Source organism: Brachycentrus maculatus, unplaced genomic scaffold (genome assembly GCF_059751285.1).
Source record: "Brachycentrus maculatus isolate JH-2025_06_01 unplaced genomic scaffold, ASM5975128v1 h1tg000039l, whole genome shotgun sequence".
NCBI classification, from domain to species: Eukaryota; Metazoa; Arthropoda; class Insecta; order Trichoptera; family Brachycentridae; genus Brachycentrus; species Brachycentrus maculatus.
This window is the reverse complement of record NW_028280793.1, coordinates 4,723,934-4,742,952: the sequence shown is the minus strand read 5'-3', so window position 1 is coordinate 4,742,952 and position 19,019 is coordinate 4,723,934. Positions and strand designations below refer to the sequence as shown.

Here is a 19,019-nt window from a genome sequence, read left to right as displayed (position 1 = left end):
TATTTACCTTATTATTAATTATAATCCGAGATATAACCACAAAACAATATAAAAAAGAACGCACAACACTTTTAAAACAAGAACAGACTCACTCGATTAAAGCGCGCACACGGCTCAATATGGCGGATACCCCACCCCGACTTGATTTCAAACTTTGTTGAAGAAGACAGGGATTTTTACTGCAATTTCATTGGGCAGAACATTTTACGACGCTTCAAAGTAGCCAACATAATAATATGAAACCCTTGCGGATAAAATATGAACTACAAGAAGGTCGACCAACCAAACAACACAAATAAGAACCGCGTTTTTTTTTATAAATGGTATTATAATGTGCATCGGTATTATGCATCGGGAACAAAATTAAATTTTTAAAAGTGTTTGACTATTATTAAATATTTAAGTTGAATTATGATTGTAAATATTGTTTGTAGAAATTGTAGTAGAAGGCACAAGGTGATAATAAACTAACTAATTAACCAACCATCATGCCGCTCCCCCGCAGGAGTAGTCAGAGAGAATAGAACTCCATACCACCCTGTCTTTGCAAATATTCTTCGCCTCTTCCATCTTCCAAAAAAAAAATTTAATAATGCCATTGTCGTAAAATACTACCTTAAGGGCGCTTACGTGATTCAAATCGTTGCTTTTAAAATACTAACTCGATACATACATTGAGTAAACAATATACAACGTTAGAAATTTAAGTAATATGATTCTCAATGGAATGGTTAATATTACAAAAATTATAATAATGTACCACTTAAACCAGTCAATGATGCATTCTCTTTAAACACTCTCACTTCTATGTCCACATCTCGACAACTTCTTAAAATATCAATAAAACCTTGATAACAGTTCCTTTGAGCAGTAAAATCCAATATTTGTGTGCACAAATTTTAACACATTCAATGTTTTGTTTAAAAATTACTGTTTTTTTCGGAGACTCATAAAATTCTCGTTTAAACATAATTTGGATTAAATAGGAAGTTAATTACAATTCTAGTTTTTCGATTGTTATTGAGTTAAATCCGATGGTGCTTACAATAATTTGAAGTTTATCACATTTGTCAGACCTATCATAATCTTGTATTATTTGCATGATTAATGCATGGAAATAATATAATAATTTTTAAAGCGCAGTTTTTGCAAACAAACTATACGTCAACGGTTTATATTGTTGTAAGCATTACCCTTTTATTATTTATGAAACATTTCTGAAATGTTTATCACTATCTGAATAGCAACAGTAGAACTCCCAACAAATTTAATATTTGTATTAGATACGTTTATTTAGTTAAAATAAAAATAATTTACAATTCAACGATGAGAGAACATTCAATTTTTTCCCCGTCTATTCCTTTGTTCGTTACGTAGGTACTGGGTACTTAAATTTGGGGTACACTTTATACTACTACGTTCCTTTTTTCTAATAACCACTATTTAGAAACAGTGAGGGCGCCACATTTAAGACAGTGTAGCCCGTTTATATAAACTACCCCACTTTTAGGTTTTTTATTTGGCTTTGGTTTTCACAATTCAATTTGAATAAAATAATAAAAAATGAATAATTACACAAAAGTAATACTATCATATTATTATAATCAAATCTAAATAAAATAACGATTAACATAACGATTCCACATTATAAAAAAAAACATAATTGTATAACTTTTTCTTTCAAGCAAAGAATATTTAAATACATTTTATAGATTGACAGAAAAGAAAACATGTGCTTAGAAAAGATGCATAATAATAATTTGAATCCCGGTACAAAAGAAAACAAATATATTTATGTTAAAACTATAAAATCGGATCGGATATCTTGGGTGAAAAAAATCTTCATAATATTAATGAAAGAAATAAAAAAAACATAATTATATATAAAGCGTAAGATAATATTTTTTATAACGTTTTTTATTTTTAACAAACGTACAATATATTCCCTAAAAAACAAAATTATATTGGCTTTTAAGAATTTACACCCAACTATTAAATTATGAGGAAAATCATTAGTGGACTGTGGCAACTATAATAGTTACCGACCATAATCTTTGTTACCGACCATGCACTGTCGGCTGCAATCAAACTTCTTCTTTCCGCGGTCCGCGTGCTGTCAAAGTGTCAAAATTCAAAATAAAAATCTCGGAAGTGGGCGAGGGAGTTTGACAATTGTCATTTTAGTTATTTGTTAATAGTATCAACTTTATGAGCGAAATGTTAACGTCGTCAATTGAATATTTGGGTGATCCAAATTTGGTAATAAAAGTTCAAAACTTTTTTGGAGTGCGTTATTGCAGCAAGGAAACTCTAAGTTACAATAGGAAAAACTCTCTTAGTTTTTCCCAAAAATCTTCAGAAAAAGAGAAGCTAAATGATAATCATTTGGGCGTAACGCGTAGAAAAAATTATGATGATTCCTCGAAAATTTCTTCCCCAAAAACAAATTCTCATTTGAACAGTGAAAATGAAGTGTCTACCGATTCAGATATAGATGAAAATTCGTGCAGAGTTACAAATCAGTTCTGGTTCTATTTCTTCCTTATTTGCACTTCTTTAGGGGATGAAATTTTTTATGCTACATTTATCCCTTTTTGGTTCTGGAATATCGATGGAGCAGTTGGAAGACGGGTCGTCTTAGTATGGACCATTGCAATGTATATAGGTAAGCTATATTTATTTTGCAAGTTATACAATGCTTACATTTTTTTTGGCATGTAAAAAATACTTTTACTAACTCAAGAGGACAGTTTTATAACAATATATGTTTTTATGCTCCATAGGGCATCGATTACACACAGAAATTTATATTTTAATTATCTAGTGTAGATAACTTTAATTTCGCTTTTGTTTCTAACTACTTTGACATTTTGAAACAGGTCGTCTGTCAGGATGTTTATGGTACGAAAAAAAAGAAATTGACAAATGTTTGTTTTTACTGAATAGAAATAAAGGTAAAATTATCTGCACTACTAAGTTGAAGAGTTTACTTCCAAATGGACTCCCAGCCCTGGTATTCATGGTGTTATTGAGTATTTTGCAAGGTGATTTTTTTGTAGGAACATTGATATATTTGTTATCAACTGCTCATATTATGGTCTAAGCTTTGAGGTTTAGTAATATATAACCATATCCGCTCCCTAGGTGGAGCATATGGAGTCCACAAACTGTCTCCAGGCTTTTCTGTCGGCTGCCAGCTCCCTTGCATCCTCCCAAGTCAGATCCGCGTCCCGAAGTTCTGACGAGAACTGCCGACGAATTGTCAGCAGTGGTCGTCCTGGGCGGCGCGAACCTGATGCCTTGTAAAAGAGGCAAGCTTGATTAAGGCTCTCAGGAGGCATGCGGAGTACATGGCCAAGCCAACTGAATCGCCTTTTCTTGATGACAGTTGTGACCAAGATTTGCTGCGTCCTACGCCTTATCTCTTCATTCCTCACAAAGTCAAACCACCGCACGCCTAAGATTCTCCGCAAACACCTATTCTCAAAGCTTAGTACACGGCTGCTCTGGGCCCTTGTAAGGTGCCATGTTTCACAGCCGTATAAGAGAACAGGAGCAATGCAGGCATTGTATAGGCGGCATTTGGTTTTTGGTTTAGTGGAGGTTTAGTAATCTGGTGGAAAAATGTGTGTGGAGATTTAAAGCTTTTTTTTATCCCCTACCTCATGTGGTGCTGTTTGACAATCAGAATATATGAACGAAATATTTGGTCATATGATACATTGTCAAGTGAATATATATTATTTTTTTAATCCATAAAATCCAAGAAAATAAAATCTTATTTGTTCGTAATTTCATCTTTATCAACAATCAAAACTTACCCTCATTTAATCATTCGCTACCCTTTCTTGATAACACTGATTATAAAACTAATTAAGATTTATGTAATATTTGTTTAATATCGAGATGAAGTAAATTCTGGATATCAAAGGTTGTTCAGGCTTAGGGTTATTTATCATTAATAAATGGATTTTAAATAAAAAAAATACAACGGAATTTATTTAAAGGCACATCTCCTCTGTTAAATATTAGAGAAAAGAAAGTACATACTTAATACTTATTGAAATACTTAATACTTAATATTATCATACTTAATACTCACTCAGTGAAAAAATCATTCATATTTATTTGACCCCCCCTGGATATCGAACCCGAGGCCCTCCAGTACGGTGTCCGAGCATGCTGACCATTACACTACGGAGGCGGACTTAACAAATACTTAGCCTGAATCTCACGGAATGTTTCTTTTTAGTTTGATAAAAAAAATTATGAAGCACTGCGGTAATTTTTTACTATTTCTCTTTTCAGGTCAAGGTTTAAAAGACAAAATCAAAATGCCAAGGCCCGGCCCCCCTGTACAAAAATTGCAAAAGAAATGGGTCCTGGAGTATGGCATGCCCTCCACCCACGCTGTGGTGGCAGTTTCAATACCATTCTCTATTTTGGTCTACACCATGAATAGATATCAATATTCCTTTATATGGGGGTTGACTTTTGCTGTTGTATGGTGTTCGCTGATCTGTCTCAGCCGGATTTACTTGGGAATGCACAGTGTTCTGGTAAGTACTGTCCGTTCATATTTATTTTACCTCTGATTTATTTATATTCATATTTATTTTATTTATGTTCATTTATTTATTTTTTTATTTATAACCCTTATCCGCACCTAATGGTGCATAGGGCACTGCATCAAATTGACGCAGTGTTATCTTGATCATTACTTACATGAAGGCAAGGTGATCACTCTTGCGCTTCAGAAACCAGTCCAGGGTAATATTAAATAAATATTACAGTGTTAAATCACTAATATTTATTTTCACCTGCCCCCCTGGGAATCGAACCCGGGACCTCCAGCACGGTAGCTAAACACGCTGACCATTACACAACGGAGGCGGACAAAATCACGGAGGCGGTCATTTATTTTACCTCTGATTTATATATAGTTAGCCAACATAACAACTAGAGGTAAAATAAGTGTAGATTCACTGTAGTTATTACATATTACATTTTTAACATGCGATGGGTCGTGGGTTAAGTATGCCGTATTTATGAACATTAATAAATCATTATGAAAAATGATCCGATTTACGAATGGAGGTTTGGGTTATTGATTAATCTGAAATTTTATTTATAAACTCAATCTTTCATCAGAATTTTTGTTTGAAGTCCAAATTGTTCTTAACATATCGCTCACTCCTTTCAAGAACGTCATAAATTAAAAATCGTCAATTTTCAGTTGCGCATGTTTTCGGAATGCCCAGCAAAAGAGGCATATTTTTATCTTAATATTTACCCGCTACAGGGCAGAAAGTGTTGTTTTTGCATTTTTAAGAAAATGTATTGTTTAATTTTTTTTTTTAAATATACTAAATATTTTTCAAATGGAGAAAAAACATTCAGGTTTTACCTAAAAAGATGTGTTGCACAGTAAAAAGTTCAGTAAGTTGCTTGATATTTATTTTGAATACATTGTATCATATTTTCAAACTTTAAAAACGATCTCCTGAAAAATCAAGTATTTTGATTTATGACGTTCTTGAAAGGAGTGAGCGATATTTCAAAAAGTCTAGAAGTGAAATATATTATGCAAGCACAAAAAGATTACTTTTTTGTGTTTATAATTTTCTTAATTACTATGATTTAAAAAGGATTAAAATCGTGTTGTTTTACCACTCTAAGCTCTGTCTACAGCGTTGTGCTGCAATGGTCTTTTTACTTATATATTTTCAGTATTGACAAAAACGGCAAAAATGATGTATTCTATGTTTTTTTATTATTATATTTTCCAGTTTAATAAAAAAATGTGTATTCTAGTTTATTTCATCTAAATATTAAAATCTGCCTCCGTAGTGTAATGGTCAGCACGCTTGGCTACCGTACTGGAGGTCCCGGGTTAGATTCTAAGGGTGGGGGTTCAAATAAATACAAGTGTTGTTTGACTCTAATATTTATTTAATATTACCCTGGACTGGTACCTGAAGCGGAGGGCTGATCACCTTTCCTTCATGTGTTAACAATCAAGATAATACTGCGTTTATATGCTGCAGTGCCCTATGCATCATCGGGCGCGGATAAGGGTTTGAATAAGAAGAATAAATATTATAATGCTTCTTATTTTATATTTATTTAAGTATTATTATTTATTTTAAGTATACATTTGTGATGGAATACAATATACAAGTTTTTGTTTTAGAAAAAATTGAAGTTAATAAAATATTTTTATGTGTTCAAATAATATGAAATCAATTATTATTTTTTAACAATAAGCACAAATACAATATGAAATATGAGTATAAGCAAAAAGTTTATCTAGTATTTTTATTTAATTTAATTTAAAAAGATCATTTAAATAAACATTTACATATTTCATCTGCAACCTTTCAGATTAACATATTCATAATAGTATATAAAAAACATTAGACATATTTTATGTTTCATATTATTTTTGACATCTCAACAAAGATGAAGAAAAATATGGAAGTCTGGGCATTTACGGGGCTGACGACCGTCATACGCTGGTTTAAGTGATCACTTTACACACGTGTAACATTCACCAATTCTACCCATTATTGACAACCACTAAAATTCTTGGAAGTTCTATATATATATATATATATATATATATGAACCAATTTGGAAACCTTGTTCTTGAATCACTAGAACTTCACTAGAGACATCTATTGGTGAGATGTAAAGAAGCTTTTTTACTAAGCAGAAACTCTTATATTAGTATGTGAGGTCCAAACCTTGGATTATAATCACACACATGAGAAACGCCAGAAAATACCATTTTCATTTTTATTATTAAGCTTATAATTTGACCAGATAATTTATTTACAACATTTTGAGTGTGTCCAAATACTTGTTCACAAAATCTGGATTATCTCCAATTACAGGAGTAATTTTCATATTATTTTTGACATCTCAACAAAGATGAAGAAAAATATGGAAGTCTGGGCATTTACGGGGCTGACGAATTTTAGAATTTTAGTGATGTGGTTGTCAATAATGGGTAGAATTGGTGAATGTTACACGTGTGTAAAGTGATCACTTAAACCAGCGTATGACGGTCGTCAGCCCCGTAAATGCCCAGACTTCCATATTTTTCTTCATCTTTGTTGAGATGTCAAAAATAATATGAAAATTACTCCTGTAATTGGAGATAATCCAGATTTTGTGAACAAGTATTTGGACACACTCAAAATTTTATGTTTTATAATATTATTGAATAATTAATGCGGCAATTTCAGTAGACATTTCTGATATAATCTGATTTTTTTGTAGATAACACACTAAGCAGGTATGTAGTATCTACACAAATAGATTTCATGGGAAAAACCTGTAGTGGAAATTTGAAGTAAAACTGGTATTAATGATATGAAATTAGTATTTCCTGCAAAAAGATAATAAATCAGTAAATCTCCCAAGATAAGTTAACAATTCTCGTACAGCATAGTGATGTAACAATTCTCATGCTCTCTCTTATCTTAAGCATATAATGATTCATTGTGATTTTATTTTTAATATTAACAATTTTTGATTTCTTATTCTTTTTGCTTTGATGATGCTTTCACCCTTCGAGAGTGTCTATTATTCAAATAAGCCAAATTATCTAAATTTTAATTTTCAGTGGCTATGTGTTTATAAATGAAATAAGACATTGAAAACTTATTTATTTACTGATCAATTACTGGTTTCATTGGAGGTGAAGTAAATGAAGATACAGTGGAACCTCTCATAACGAACATAATTCGTTCCAGTGTCTTACTTATAATATTTTTTGCTTTGACTGGCGCATAAGTCCCGGCTCACAAGTGAATATTGTGAAAAAACGACTTGCTCTTTCACTGTAACTCGTTATGTGAAATATCACTCGTTAAGAGAGCAAGCAAGAACAAGTTTTTATTTTTTTTTGCTCTTTATGAGAGGTTCTACTGTAATATATAAATATTGGGACAAAATACGGCAGCAAAAAAGTGTTTTTTTTGGTCTCGTTAAACCATAGTAAAAAGTAATTTTACCACAAATGTTGTCATTCAAAAATCTTGTTTTTGTTGATGTCTAAATTTTTCCTATGAAAATTTGTATTTAACCTTTTAACCGCATTAACTTTGTTCCTAAGAGACGCCCGTGCGCGGCAGTATTTTGCCGTTTTTTAAATGATTACTTTTATCATGTATTAAGTTAAGAAACTATTTATTTTCCTAAACAAAAACGTTCAATGGGATTCATTGTGCCTTTTTGGTACTCTATAATATATTTGTGTCACATTATTCTTGAAATATATCGTAATATATACAAATAAGATTGTAACATAAATAAATCAAAGCACGCATCGTGTGTCACTCTTACCCACTGGCGATGCGTAGCGTCGAGAGTGAGACAGATATAGGGCATGATTATGGCAATTACCGACCTCAAGAAAAATCAGGGATCTGTTATTTTATTTATCCTTGTGATGTTACAAATTATTAGTCAGATATTTCAACAGATGTCATAAGGCCAAGGATTGACGTATTATTTTATCCAAAGTTCCACACCATGAAAAAATCCCTCCAATTTGAACTGAGGTTTAAAACTTGGAGCAAAGTAAAAACACATACGGTTATGTCAGCCGCGTATGGGGCATGTTTTATGAAAACACATACGGTTATGCGAGCCGCCTGGATCCGGTTAAAATATTTATCAGAATCAATCTGTTATTTTTCTTTATTTTCAGGACATTGTGGCTGGTATTCTATTAGCTGTTTTGTTGATGATTCCGCTTGTACCGTTAGTTGACAAATTAGACATTGTACTACTCACTCAATGGTGGTCTCCCATCGTAGTCCTGGTTGTGTCCATACTAGTTATTATATACTACCCAAACAGTGACTCATGGACTCCTACCAGGTAAGCATCTTATATAGATTTTATTTACAAAATTTATCGTATATTTTTTAATATAGATTTTATTTACAAAAGCGATGAGAGCTGTGTGTTAGTTCTTTTCATTTTGAAGTTAGATGATGTAATATCAAATAAGTTCTTTGAGGTATGTTGTAGAATATCTAAACTTCTTAAAAAGAAAAATATCTCGGAATTTAGTCCATTCTTTAAAGATATATTAAATATCACGGAAATATCTCGACAGTAATTTAACCAAAAAATAAATAACTATACTATACCTTTTTCAATGGTAATTACATTATATTCATCCCGATAATACAGGTGAATACGCATTCTACCAAATAAACATTTTAGAGAATAATAAACATTTTCCTCATACATCTTCAGTAAATTATGTGTATACAGTGAAACCTCTATCTATCGCTTTTAAAGGGACTTTAAAAGGGACTTTGAAATAAACTATGAATGCGGGAAAACAATGAATGCGGGATTGCGAAGCCAATACACAAGGAGATACGATTGAGTAAAGATACTGTGCTCCCAATCTGCATAACCATTGGTAGGTTAAAATTCTAAAAAGAATACAGGTTTTAGATATAAATGTATTTATTTAAAACAAATCAAAGCTGAACAGAGCCAAAAAATATTTACTTTATTGCATTTAAATAATTTGCGTTCGATGTTTGTTTTTTCACTGTTTTATTTCCGTAAGTCAAAAGTATATTTTTGGCTATGCAAATGAAATAAAATTGGCATCAGTTATTGAATGTGCGTAGTAGAATGTTTTCAATCTTTTAAAGAGTATGGATGCTTCTGAAAATGAAGGTACATGCAGCGACTCGTCTTCATCAAATTTGACCTCTTCTGCTATATAAGTCAACCTTGCGTCACACAAGCTTTCGATAGTTTCTATCCCACATCTTGGAATATTGTCGTCGAATGTAACAAAATTGAGAAGAATGAAAAAAAAACGGACAAAATATATCAAACATGCAGCGTGATTACAATGAATGCGGTAAAATGGTGGATAGAAATGATCAATGCGATCTTTTTTTGTATGAAATGAATTCAGGGTAGAAGAAATAAATGACATCCGGGAAAATGATTATTCAAGGAACGATAGATACAGGTTTCACTGTATATATTGTACATGTATGTAATATTGTGCGGTGGTTTTAATGTATTATTAAATTGAGAGATAACATTCCAGAGGGGACACAACTATGATTGTGAGTGTTTGCGCGGGAATCCACGTTGGAGCGTGGATCAATTACCAGTTAGGACATATGCAGCCCAGTAATCTTTCTCCTCCGTACGAAATCATCTGGCCATCTTATGACATGGTCGGAAATGCACTACTCCGTACGATATTAGGGTTTTGCGGAGTAATCGCTACAAAAGCAATTGGTAAATCAATTTCTTACGCATTTGTGTGCGCCCTTTTAGGCAAAGACAAAAATGAACTGAGAAACTCGGAGAATTCTTTACAGAATAAAGACAAGATCATTGTCGAACTTTGTTATAAATATTTCTCATGTAGTATGATAGGTCTCAATACTCTCGTACTATTTCCTAATGTTTTCAAACTTGTCGGTATTGAGAGACCAACCTTTCATACAGAAATATGATGTTAATGATAAAATTGTATTATTTTGTGAATTTATACTAATTATTTATTTATTTTTATCTCAACAAAATTCAACATATACAGTATCAAATAATTCTCAATTAAATCCTTCTTATGATTGATTTTATTATTATTATCAAATATATTTATTGTAGAAGATAGTATTATAAGTATACAAAGACAAAAAGTACAATATTATGAGTATAACCCGAGGGTATAATTTATTTTTATTTGCATTAAAAGCATATTACATATGTGCCTTTTCACTTGTGCATTGTGAATGTATGTTAATTTAAAAATCTATTTAATTAAATGCCCATAATTCTTACTGCTACTTTACACGCACTCTGCTTTATTATAACCTACGTAGGTAATATCCTAGAAGATTTTTAAAAAATCATAATAAATATAGTGAAATCTAAGAATATGTATAATGTAATTGAGCTTATTCTTCTTAGTTAGCGAGTAGTGGAAATCAAATTCTTCGAATGCTTGTATTAAGTTGATGTAGAGTATGATACATTTTTGTTTTATACTCTCTTATCTGTATCGATGCATTTATTTTTCACCTTTTTACTTGTTCCCCTATATTTTTAGTTTTTAGTGAACTATGTACATGGTATGTGAATACCTTTTTCTTGCATACTTACTACTAATATGTATACCCCTCTTATGTATACTATTCTAATCCACTTTATCTCAAAAATCTTCACTTTCCTCTACCCCTTAGTAGTATATTTTATAAATGAATCAGTAAGAACATAATTTAAGATAATAATAAATAACACCTCATTTTTAAGTAGACAGGTCAAGAATGGAACCGGGAACATTGAGCATAACATTCCACCTGCAGAATAAATAGATTCATTTCATTGCTGGTAGAAAGCTTTAGTCAAAATCCGCGTTTTTGGATACTGATTTTTTTATACTATAAATATTTTAGTGTCCTCACTTAATTATTGTGAGATTAATAAAGTCTTTTAGGCTAGTTAGTTCTTTCAGTATGTATTGACTATTACTTGATTGCATTATTATGTCAAAAAAATTAATTCTAAGGAAAATTAATTCTAACACACTAAGGACGGAAAAGGTATTTTTACCCGTTCGATCGATTGATGCTTAAGGACGGGAAGTGTATTTTAACCTTCTGCACCGGCCTAATTTCAAAGTGAGAAAACAAGGAATTATTTAATGTTTTTATATGAATATTATGTACCAATCTCTTTGTCTAAACTAATACACAATTATCAAATCCCATCCGCAGGTGTTAAAAAACACCCGTCCGAAATGTTAGTGTAATATTTTTCAACTTGGTTTTAAATATATAATTTATATAAATTTTCGTATTGTAACTAAAACATTCCTCAAAATAATAAATTAATATTATTGTAGAAATATAAGATACTTTAGTATGTGATATATGTCTTATTTCATATGTTTCACATCTTGATAAGCTAAACATTATACGAATATTTATGTAGTTGGTTGGTGGAGCAGTTGGTTAAAAACCTAGAATAATCTATTTTGATGCTGATAGTACACACTCAGACCTCGCTTTGCGTTGTTTCGCTTTGCGTTTTTTCAAAGTTGCGTCGTTACTGAATTAAGGCTCATTTTTGCTGTGCGTCAATGTTTTTTCGAATTGCGTTGTTTTTTTTTTTATTCAGAGAATCAATTTTAAATTTTCTAAAAGGTGATTTCCCGTTTTGTAAATTTAAACTTAATTTGAATTTAAAGGAATCCCATAATTAAGTTTTCATTCAATTGTCATTTGATTCTTGATTGAAGTGCAAAGATTTTCGTCAATCATTTTAAAAAGCATAGTTGTAGTGGAAGGTTGATTATAAATTAAGTTTAATAAAATATTATTTAAATAATAAAAGGATGTTATGTTTTTTTTTTTAAATTTATATTTAAACTTTTTAGCGCATAATAATCATAAGTGGAAAAATCAGTATTGGTAAAATTACAAAATATGAAAAATACGGTAACCTATCTTTGATGTTTATATGATTTCCAATGGAAAACAGCAATTCACTTTATGTTGTTTCAATTTGCGTCGCGATATTTTGGAACCATCTATGACACAAAGTGAGGTCATATGGCATCTGTGCACTACACGGAATTTTACCATCCGGCACTTCAGTTAGCGTGATCAAACGATGATTGGCTTGGATTGGCTTGTGCTTGTGTCCATCTTTCTTCGGATCGTTGCTCTAGATCGGAGCGTGAACACGTTGCGCGTAAATTCAATCACGGTAAACTGCCGTAGTCACTTTCATTTTTCAAAACCGTACTGCCGGACGGTAAAATTCTGTGTAGTGCATAAACACCCTTAGTATACTTTCTTATTTACAAATAATCCAGACAGAAGCTTTTACGAGGGTAATAGGATTGCCAAAATTTAAAAGCGCTTTTCTATAATAATATTTCGCAAAGCTACATTGATATCGGAGTTACGTAATATTTTATTTGATTTGAAGTTAATTATTGTTGTAACTATTTTCTGTTTTTTTTTTAAATTCATACTTCATGTACTGAGTGATTTGATTTTATATACCAATCGAATTTCAGAGATATTTATTCTTCGTTTTACAATAAATCCCTTGCTTTGTAATATTTTTACAATAAATCTTATAAACTTACATTTATTACAGGTACAATGTGTTATTTTTGGATAGATTTTAAATAGAAAAAACATAAGTTTAATTTTACAAATAGGGTTCTATCATTGAATTAATTACTTAACTTAATATTGTACCTCTATATAATTTTTAATAAATAATTTATATTTGGTAACTTTTGTCAATAAACTAATTTTGTCATTAATTTTTGGGTTATTTAAAAAATACCTCATTGATGTTATTGTTACCTATTTGTAATATGTATGTATATTGTGCAATGTAATATTTTTATTTAAATAATTTTTTTATTATTGTATTTTACTAATGATTAATATCTGTATGTAAAAAGACTTATTTAGATGACATAATAGGTTACATTATGAAATATCATAAACACAGTATTCTTGTATTACTTTCTTCCGATATTAAACCCATGCATACTTCTCATTTTTATAAAAATCCTAAATTTCTACAGTCTATGAATATTTTGAAGTCTTTTAAAACATCTTATTAAATTTTGTACACTTTGTGTGCAGAAATAATTCATAATGTTATAAAAATGTCATAATCAGCGAAAATTCGGGATTTTACATGCCAACATCCTTATTTTTTCAATAATAAATTGCGGGGTTTTCAGACTATTAATTTATAAGACACCCATCTTTCTATTATTATTTTTCTTCTTTGACGGTCTGCCAAGGTTTTCTGCTAAATGTTAAACTATAGAAGTTGGATTAGCTTGTACTATTGTCTTCAATTCCTCCATTTAACTTGGTATCAGGACTTCACTCGGGGTTTATTTTAAAATTATATTAAAATCGATATCTCCAAAACTGAATTTTTTAAAACAATGCCACATACTTTAGCACTGGCAATCTTTTTCTAATGTTTTGTTTGTTTTTTACTGCAAGAGTTCATTCTAATAAATTATCCGCATAATATCACTTGGCAATAACGTTATTTAGGTCAGAATTATACCTAGCAGATAATATACATGCTCAGATATTGTCAATTTCAAAACATTAAAAGCCATACAACAAAAATACAAATTTAGTACCTTCTATGTACTGTGAAGAGCAAAAGTAAACTAGTGAAATATGTACTGTTTCATGTGTTACACCCTTATAGATATTTGTATAACGGTCCTTACATAATAATAAATGTATTCATTTGACATATCTAAAAGATTATCAATAATAAAAATTATAAATGATTTAAGTTGTCAAATGTGTATGTGGCAATCCTGTAGTAAGTTCCACATCACTGCCTTAAGAGATCTGTAAACTATGTGTAACTGTAAATATCTAATGAAAGAAAAACATTTGATGCTTACAATCATTTCAAGATTATATATTCTTGATGGAACAAAACTATCATTCATTTTAAATACAGTGGAACCTCTCATGACCAGTTTAATCGTTCCAGCATCTTACTCGTTAAGGGAAACATTTTTTCCCATACAAATCAATGTAAAATACGATAATGCGTTCCAGGCCGAAAGAAAACTCATTTTTCATATATATATTTTTTTAATGTTTATTCAAATAAAATTAATTATAAATTGTTAAGGAGTGTAAAGACTTGGAATATAATTTATTAAAAAAAAATGTTAATAAAAATATGAATTTATGACAAATAATTAATCCCTTTTAACTATAAAACTGTTTTATGACATTTGTTTTTGCCAACGCTTCGAAATTTTGGCAAAAATGTATCACAGCATTAAAATTTAACAAATTCGTAGTACGAAAAGCCACATCTTTATTAGGGTGATGCTTCTTAATGTACAATGCAACAGTTTCCCATGCTTTCAGCATTTCTCTTATTGTGCTAGAAGATTGTTACTCTGCTGCTTCTTCCTCCTCCATTAACAAACTCTTCTCCATAATTTCTTGCTTTGAAACACGATGCAACTCCATAAGCTCTTCGGTGGTCAGCGCTTGGCTGTACTCTTTCAAAAGCTCTTCAATATCGTTGTTATCCACCTCGAGTCCCATGATATTGCAGAAGTGAGGGTCCTCTTGGTAAACCTCCTTTCCAAGCCGCGAAAGTCCCGGTTCACAAGTGAATGTCGTGAAAAATGGACTTGCCCTTCCTCTGTTACTCGTTATGCGAAACATCGCTCGTTAAAGGAACAACTTTTAAATTTTTTAGCTCGTTATTCGAATTACTCATTATGAGAGGTTCCACTGTATTAAAAATTTATGTTTCATCTCACTTATTTGTTCTCAGCTAAAAGTAGTATGTATGTAGTATGTTGTTATTGTCATTATTTTTTTTCCTTTTGATTTTATATGCTAGTAAAAGTAATTACATATTACCCTATTCTGTTTTGGCTAAATAAATAGGTTTTGGATCACCAAATTCACAAATAAAAACACTTTCATCACATATCGCCCACTCCTTTCAAGAACGCCATAAATCAAAAATCGTCAATTTTCAGCTGTGCATGTTTTCGGAATGCCCAGAAAATGTACTATATCCCAGCAAAAGAGGCATATTTTTACTTAATATTTACCCGCTACAGGGCAGAAAATGTTGTTTTTGCATTTTGAAGAAAATGTATTACTTAATTTTTTTTTTAAATATATTAGTTATTTTTAAAATGGAGAAAAAACCTTCAGATTTAACCTAAAAAGATCTGTTGCACAGTAAAAAGTTTAATAAGTGGCTTGATATTTATTTTTAATAAATTGTATTATATTTTTAAACTTTAAAAACGTTCTCCTGGAAAATCAAGTTTTTTGATTTATGACGTTCTTGAAAGGAGTGAGCGATATGCGGAGGACATAATATCACTAGTAAAATAAATATGTAAATTTTCTTTATTCAATAATGTCGTAAGTAGTAAAGGACCCTAGGTCATGATTGGAACTTGTTAAGTTAAGATGAATTATGTCCCTAAACAAAAAAAACATGCAATGTACTATCATAAAAAAATATCCGTTATTTTTTTTTATTCAATTTATGCTACTTTAGAATTTAGGATGAATAGTTTTTAAATATGTATTGCATACAAATTTGTTACCCACATACCAGTATTTAATGTTGGTTTTTATATTTATTTTTAGTTTTTAAGTGGGGTCAATTTACAATGGGTATCAACTGAGCCTTAGAAAATGTTTAATTCTATAAATAATAACTTATTCTCTCTGGTTAGAAATTGATAAAACATGTGTATATTGATTTACTTTTTGATTGGCTATGTTTGTAAAATATTTTCTAGGTGATTTTTAAAGACAAAGATAATTTGAGACATTTAGTAAGTAACTAAAACACATATTCAACCCTCCCTTCCCGGTGTTATATACCTTGTACACATTGCTTCTAATAACCATAATATCTCTATAAATATAATAAATACAAGGCTAAGATTTTAGGTATTCCTCCACAACATATTTATGCAATGATTTAAAAAAAAAAATATTAATAATAATCGGAATTTGGTACATCGGAGGTATTTTGAGGAGCGTGAGGAGCTCAAAGCTCAATGTTCTGGCTGAGCGGCAGTAGCACTTTAGCTTTCGACAAGAGTGGACCTATGCTTGTTCCGTGAGCGTTGCCAGATGGTTTTTTTTAATGTTTTCAGCAAATAAATCTGAATTATTCTAATCTTTTACTTAATTTATAATTAATTAAGGGGATTAGCTATGAATGTCCGTATTTTTCCAATTTAAAATCGCTAATTTTTTATTGTGTAGTGACTACCCAACACCGGGGTGCATTTTATTTTAGCACCGGAAGGGCAAGGTTAATTACCACTTTACTGCAGAGGTAGGCAGAAAGAATGGAACGCTTTACCGGTCTGTTTTTGTGAACATTACTAGTCTCTTCTACATTCACGCATCTCCTCATGCATACCTGTCAGCGTCGTAGCGTATCTAGCAACGCTGGTTCGATTCCCACCAATTGCAAAATCAATTCAAGAAAGATTTATTTGTAATTGGTCCAGACCAATTACAAATAAATATATCGCAAACACCCAGGTGTTTGCGATGTATTTTTCACATCCTTACTTACCTTCCTCATCCTTATTATCCTACCTGCAGACAAGCCTCAAGTAGAATCTTTGCAGGTTATTCCTTTTTTAAAAAACCGACTCCCAACCTTCACTTTCTAGTACATAAATTTAATCTTTATGTTTATTTTTCATATGTAAGCTAAGGAGTTATTGCAACTAATTTGTGATTTGTGCAATAATAATAATAATTACTAAAGCTTTATGTAATACTTTTTTTAAGACATTTTATTGATTTGCGTATCACCGTATATTAATTTTTAAATGATGTATTTTAGCTTTTATTAAGACAAGAAGAAAAAAATTGACAACTTTCTATTGGTTGTGTTTTTCAGTAATATTTAGGTTTAAAATGTATTATGTATACTGTAACATCATGAAAAGTGTCCTTAACCATGCAAAACTACATCCAAAAAGATTTACTATAATAAAATAAAATAGATTGTTTCCTTTAGTAATGTGTACCTATATTTATTTTTACACTGCATATTGATAGATAAATTGTGTTTCCAGGTTGGAGATGTATATTTTTACGAATTGTTTCATTCCTAAGCATTCTTTAACATATTTCCTCAGCTATTCTAGTAAATATTAAATATCATCAATTATATAATTTTTATTATAATATTTATTTAATATTACCCTTGACTGGTACCTGAAGCGCAAGACTGCTTCGATGCAATGTACGGCCCTGCGCATAACAACTTAATTTTTTTTTATTTAGATACAAATTTATTTCTAATTCCTTTTCTGTACCTTGATGTGTTACTTGAGCCCAGTACAAAAAAAATATTTAGATTTGTATTTGGTCTACAATAATGAATGTATCGACACGATTAGTTGTTTTCCTGACAGGTGACACTTAGTGTCACGATAGGGTCCAAACATTTCACTCTAAAATCGGAATACATATAAAAATACACGTCCTCGTGTGATAAAAAAAATGTGCAGCTAAAAAAAAATGGTCGCATCAGAATTTTGACCCGAGTCCTTCTTGATATCGGTCAGGTGGTCCCCCTCTCTCTCTGGTCTCAATCCTGCGGATTGGTCTGCAGCAACAGATAACATCTCCTTCACCATTCTAGTCTATTTTCCGAAACCCTCTTCAGCTCTTCATACGTCGAGCAGCCCATGTCCTGGCATAAGTCACTTAGATATTTGCGGCGTGAGCGGACGCCCAGAGGACTCTGGCGTTTATTCCCTCGATCGTCCCCTCTATTATTATATGGAGGAAGCCCTCTTGTGTTAAAACGTGACCGATCCATTCGGTGCGTCTCTTGGAGATAGTCGCGAATTAGACTGGTTTGCCATGGAATTATCTACCACCTCTCAAATTATACCAATGAGTAATTTCTATCTTCTTTTTTTATATATTAAAAGCATTGATAACTTTGTGGTATGGTAACATAATTCGCTCACTCCTTTCAAGAACGTCATAAATCAAAATACTTGATTTTTCATGAGAACGTTTTTAAAGTTTAAAAAAATAATACAATGTATTAAAAATAAATATCAAGCCACTTACTGAACTTTTTACTGTGCAACAGATCTTTTTAGGTAAAACCTGAAGATTTTTTCTCCGTTTGAAAAATATTTTAGGATATTTAAAAAAATAATTAAACAATACCTTTTCTTCAAAATGCAAAAACTACACTTTCTGCCCTGTAGCGGGTAAATATCATGTTAAAAATATGCCTCTTTTGCTGGGATTTAGTACATTTTCTGAGCATTCCGAAAACATGCATAACTGAAAATTGACAATTTTTTATTTATGACGTTCTTGAAAGGAGTGAGCGAATTGTCCGCCTCCGTAATGTAATTGTCAGCACGCTCGGCTAGCGTACTGGAGGTCCCGGATTCG

The 19,019-nt window shown here is 31.2% G+C and overlaps 2 protein-coding genes across 2 annotated transcripts in view; one reads left to right on the top strand and one right to left on the bottom strand.

Annotated features, from left to right (window-relative positions):
* LOC148312542 (uncharacterized) overlaps positions 1-168 on the bottom strand; it is a 63,961-nt gene extending 63,793 nt beyond the window's left edge. Inside the window, exon 1 of the mRNA XM_088277207.1 lies at positions 8-168. The gene's annotated coding sequence lies outside the window, so the exon portion shown is untranslated. The remainder of the gene's footprint in view (positions 1-7) is intronic.
* A 1,872-nt stretch (positions 169-2,040) lies between these two features.
* Positions 2,041-10,644, top strand: LOC148312541 (sphingosine-1-phosphate phosphatase 2-like). The gene is made up of 4 exons (XM_088277218.1): positions 2,041-2,665; positions 4,309-4,559; positions 8,720-8,892; positions 10,100-10,644. Exons 1-4 carry the CDS (start codon positions 2,209-2,211, stop codon positions 10,515-10,517), a joined length of 1,299 nt encoding a protein of 432 aa, XP_088133344.1. The 5' UTR covers positions 2,041-2,208; the 3' UTR covers positions 10,518-10,644.
* Positions 10,645-19,019: the final 8,375 nt, after the last annotated feature.

Bases quoted from the DNA above. Each gene is read 5' to 3' on its own strand.
- LOC148312541 (XM_088277218.1), top strand. From the start codon at position 2,209: ATGAGCGAAATGTTAACGTCGTCAATTGAATATTTGGGTGATCCAAAT. The intron at 2,666-4,308 runs GTAAGCTATATT...TTCTCTTTTCAG, and splicing joins GACCATTGCAATGTATATAG to GTCAAGGTTTAAAAGACAAA. The intron at 8,893-10,099 runs GTAAGCATCTTA...ATAACATTCCAG, and splicing joins GACTCATGGACTCCTACCAG to AGGGGACACAACTATGATTG.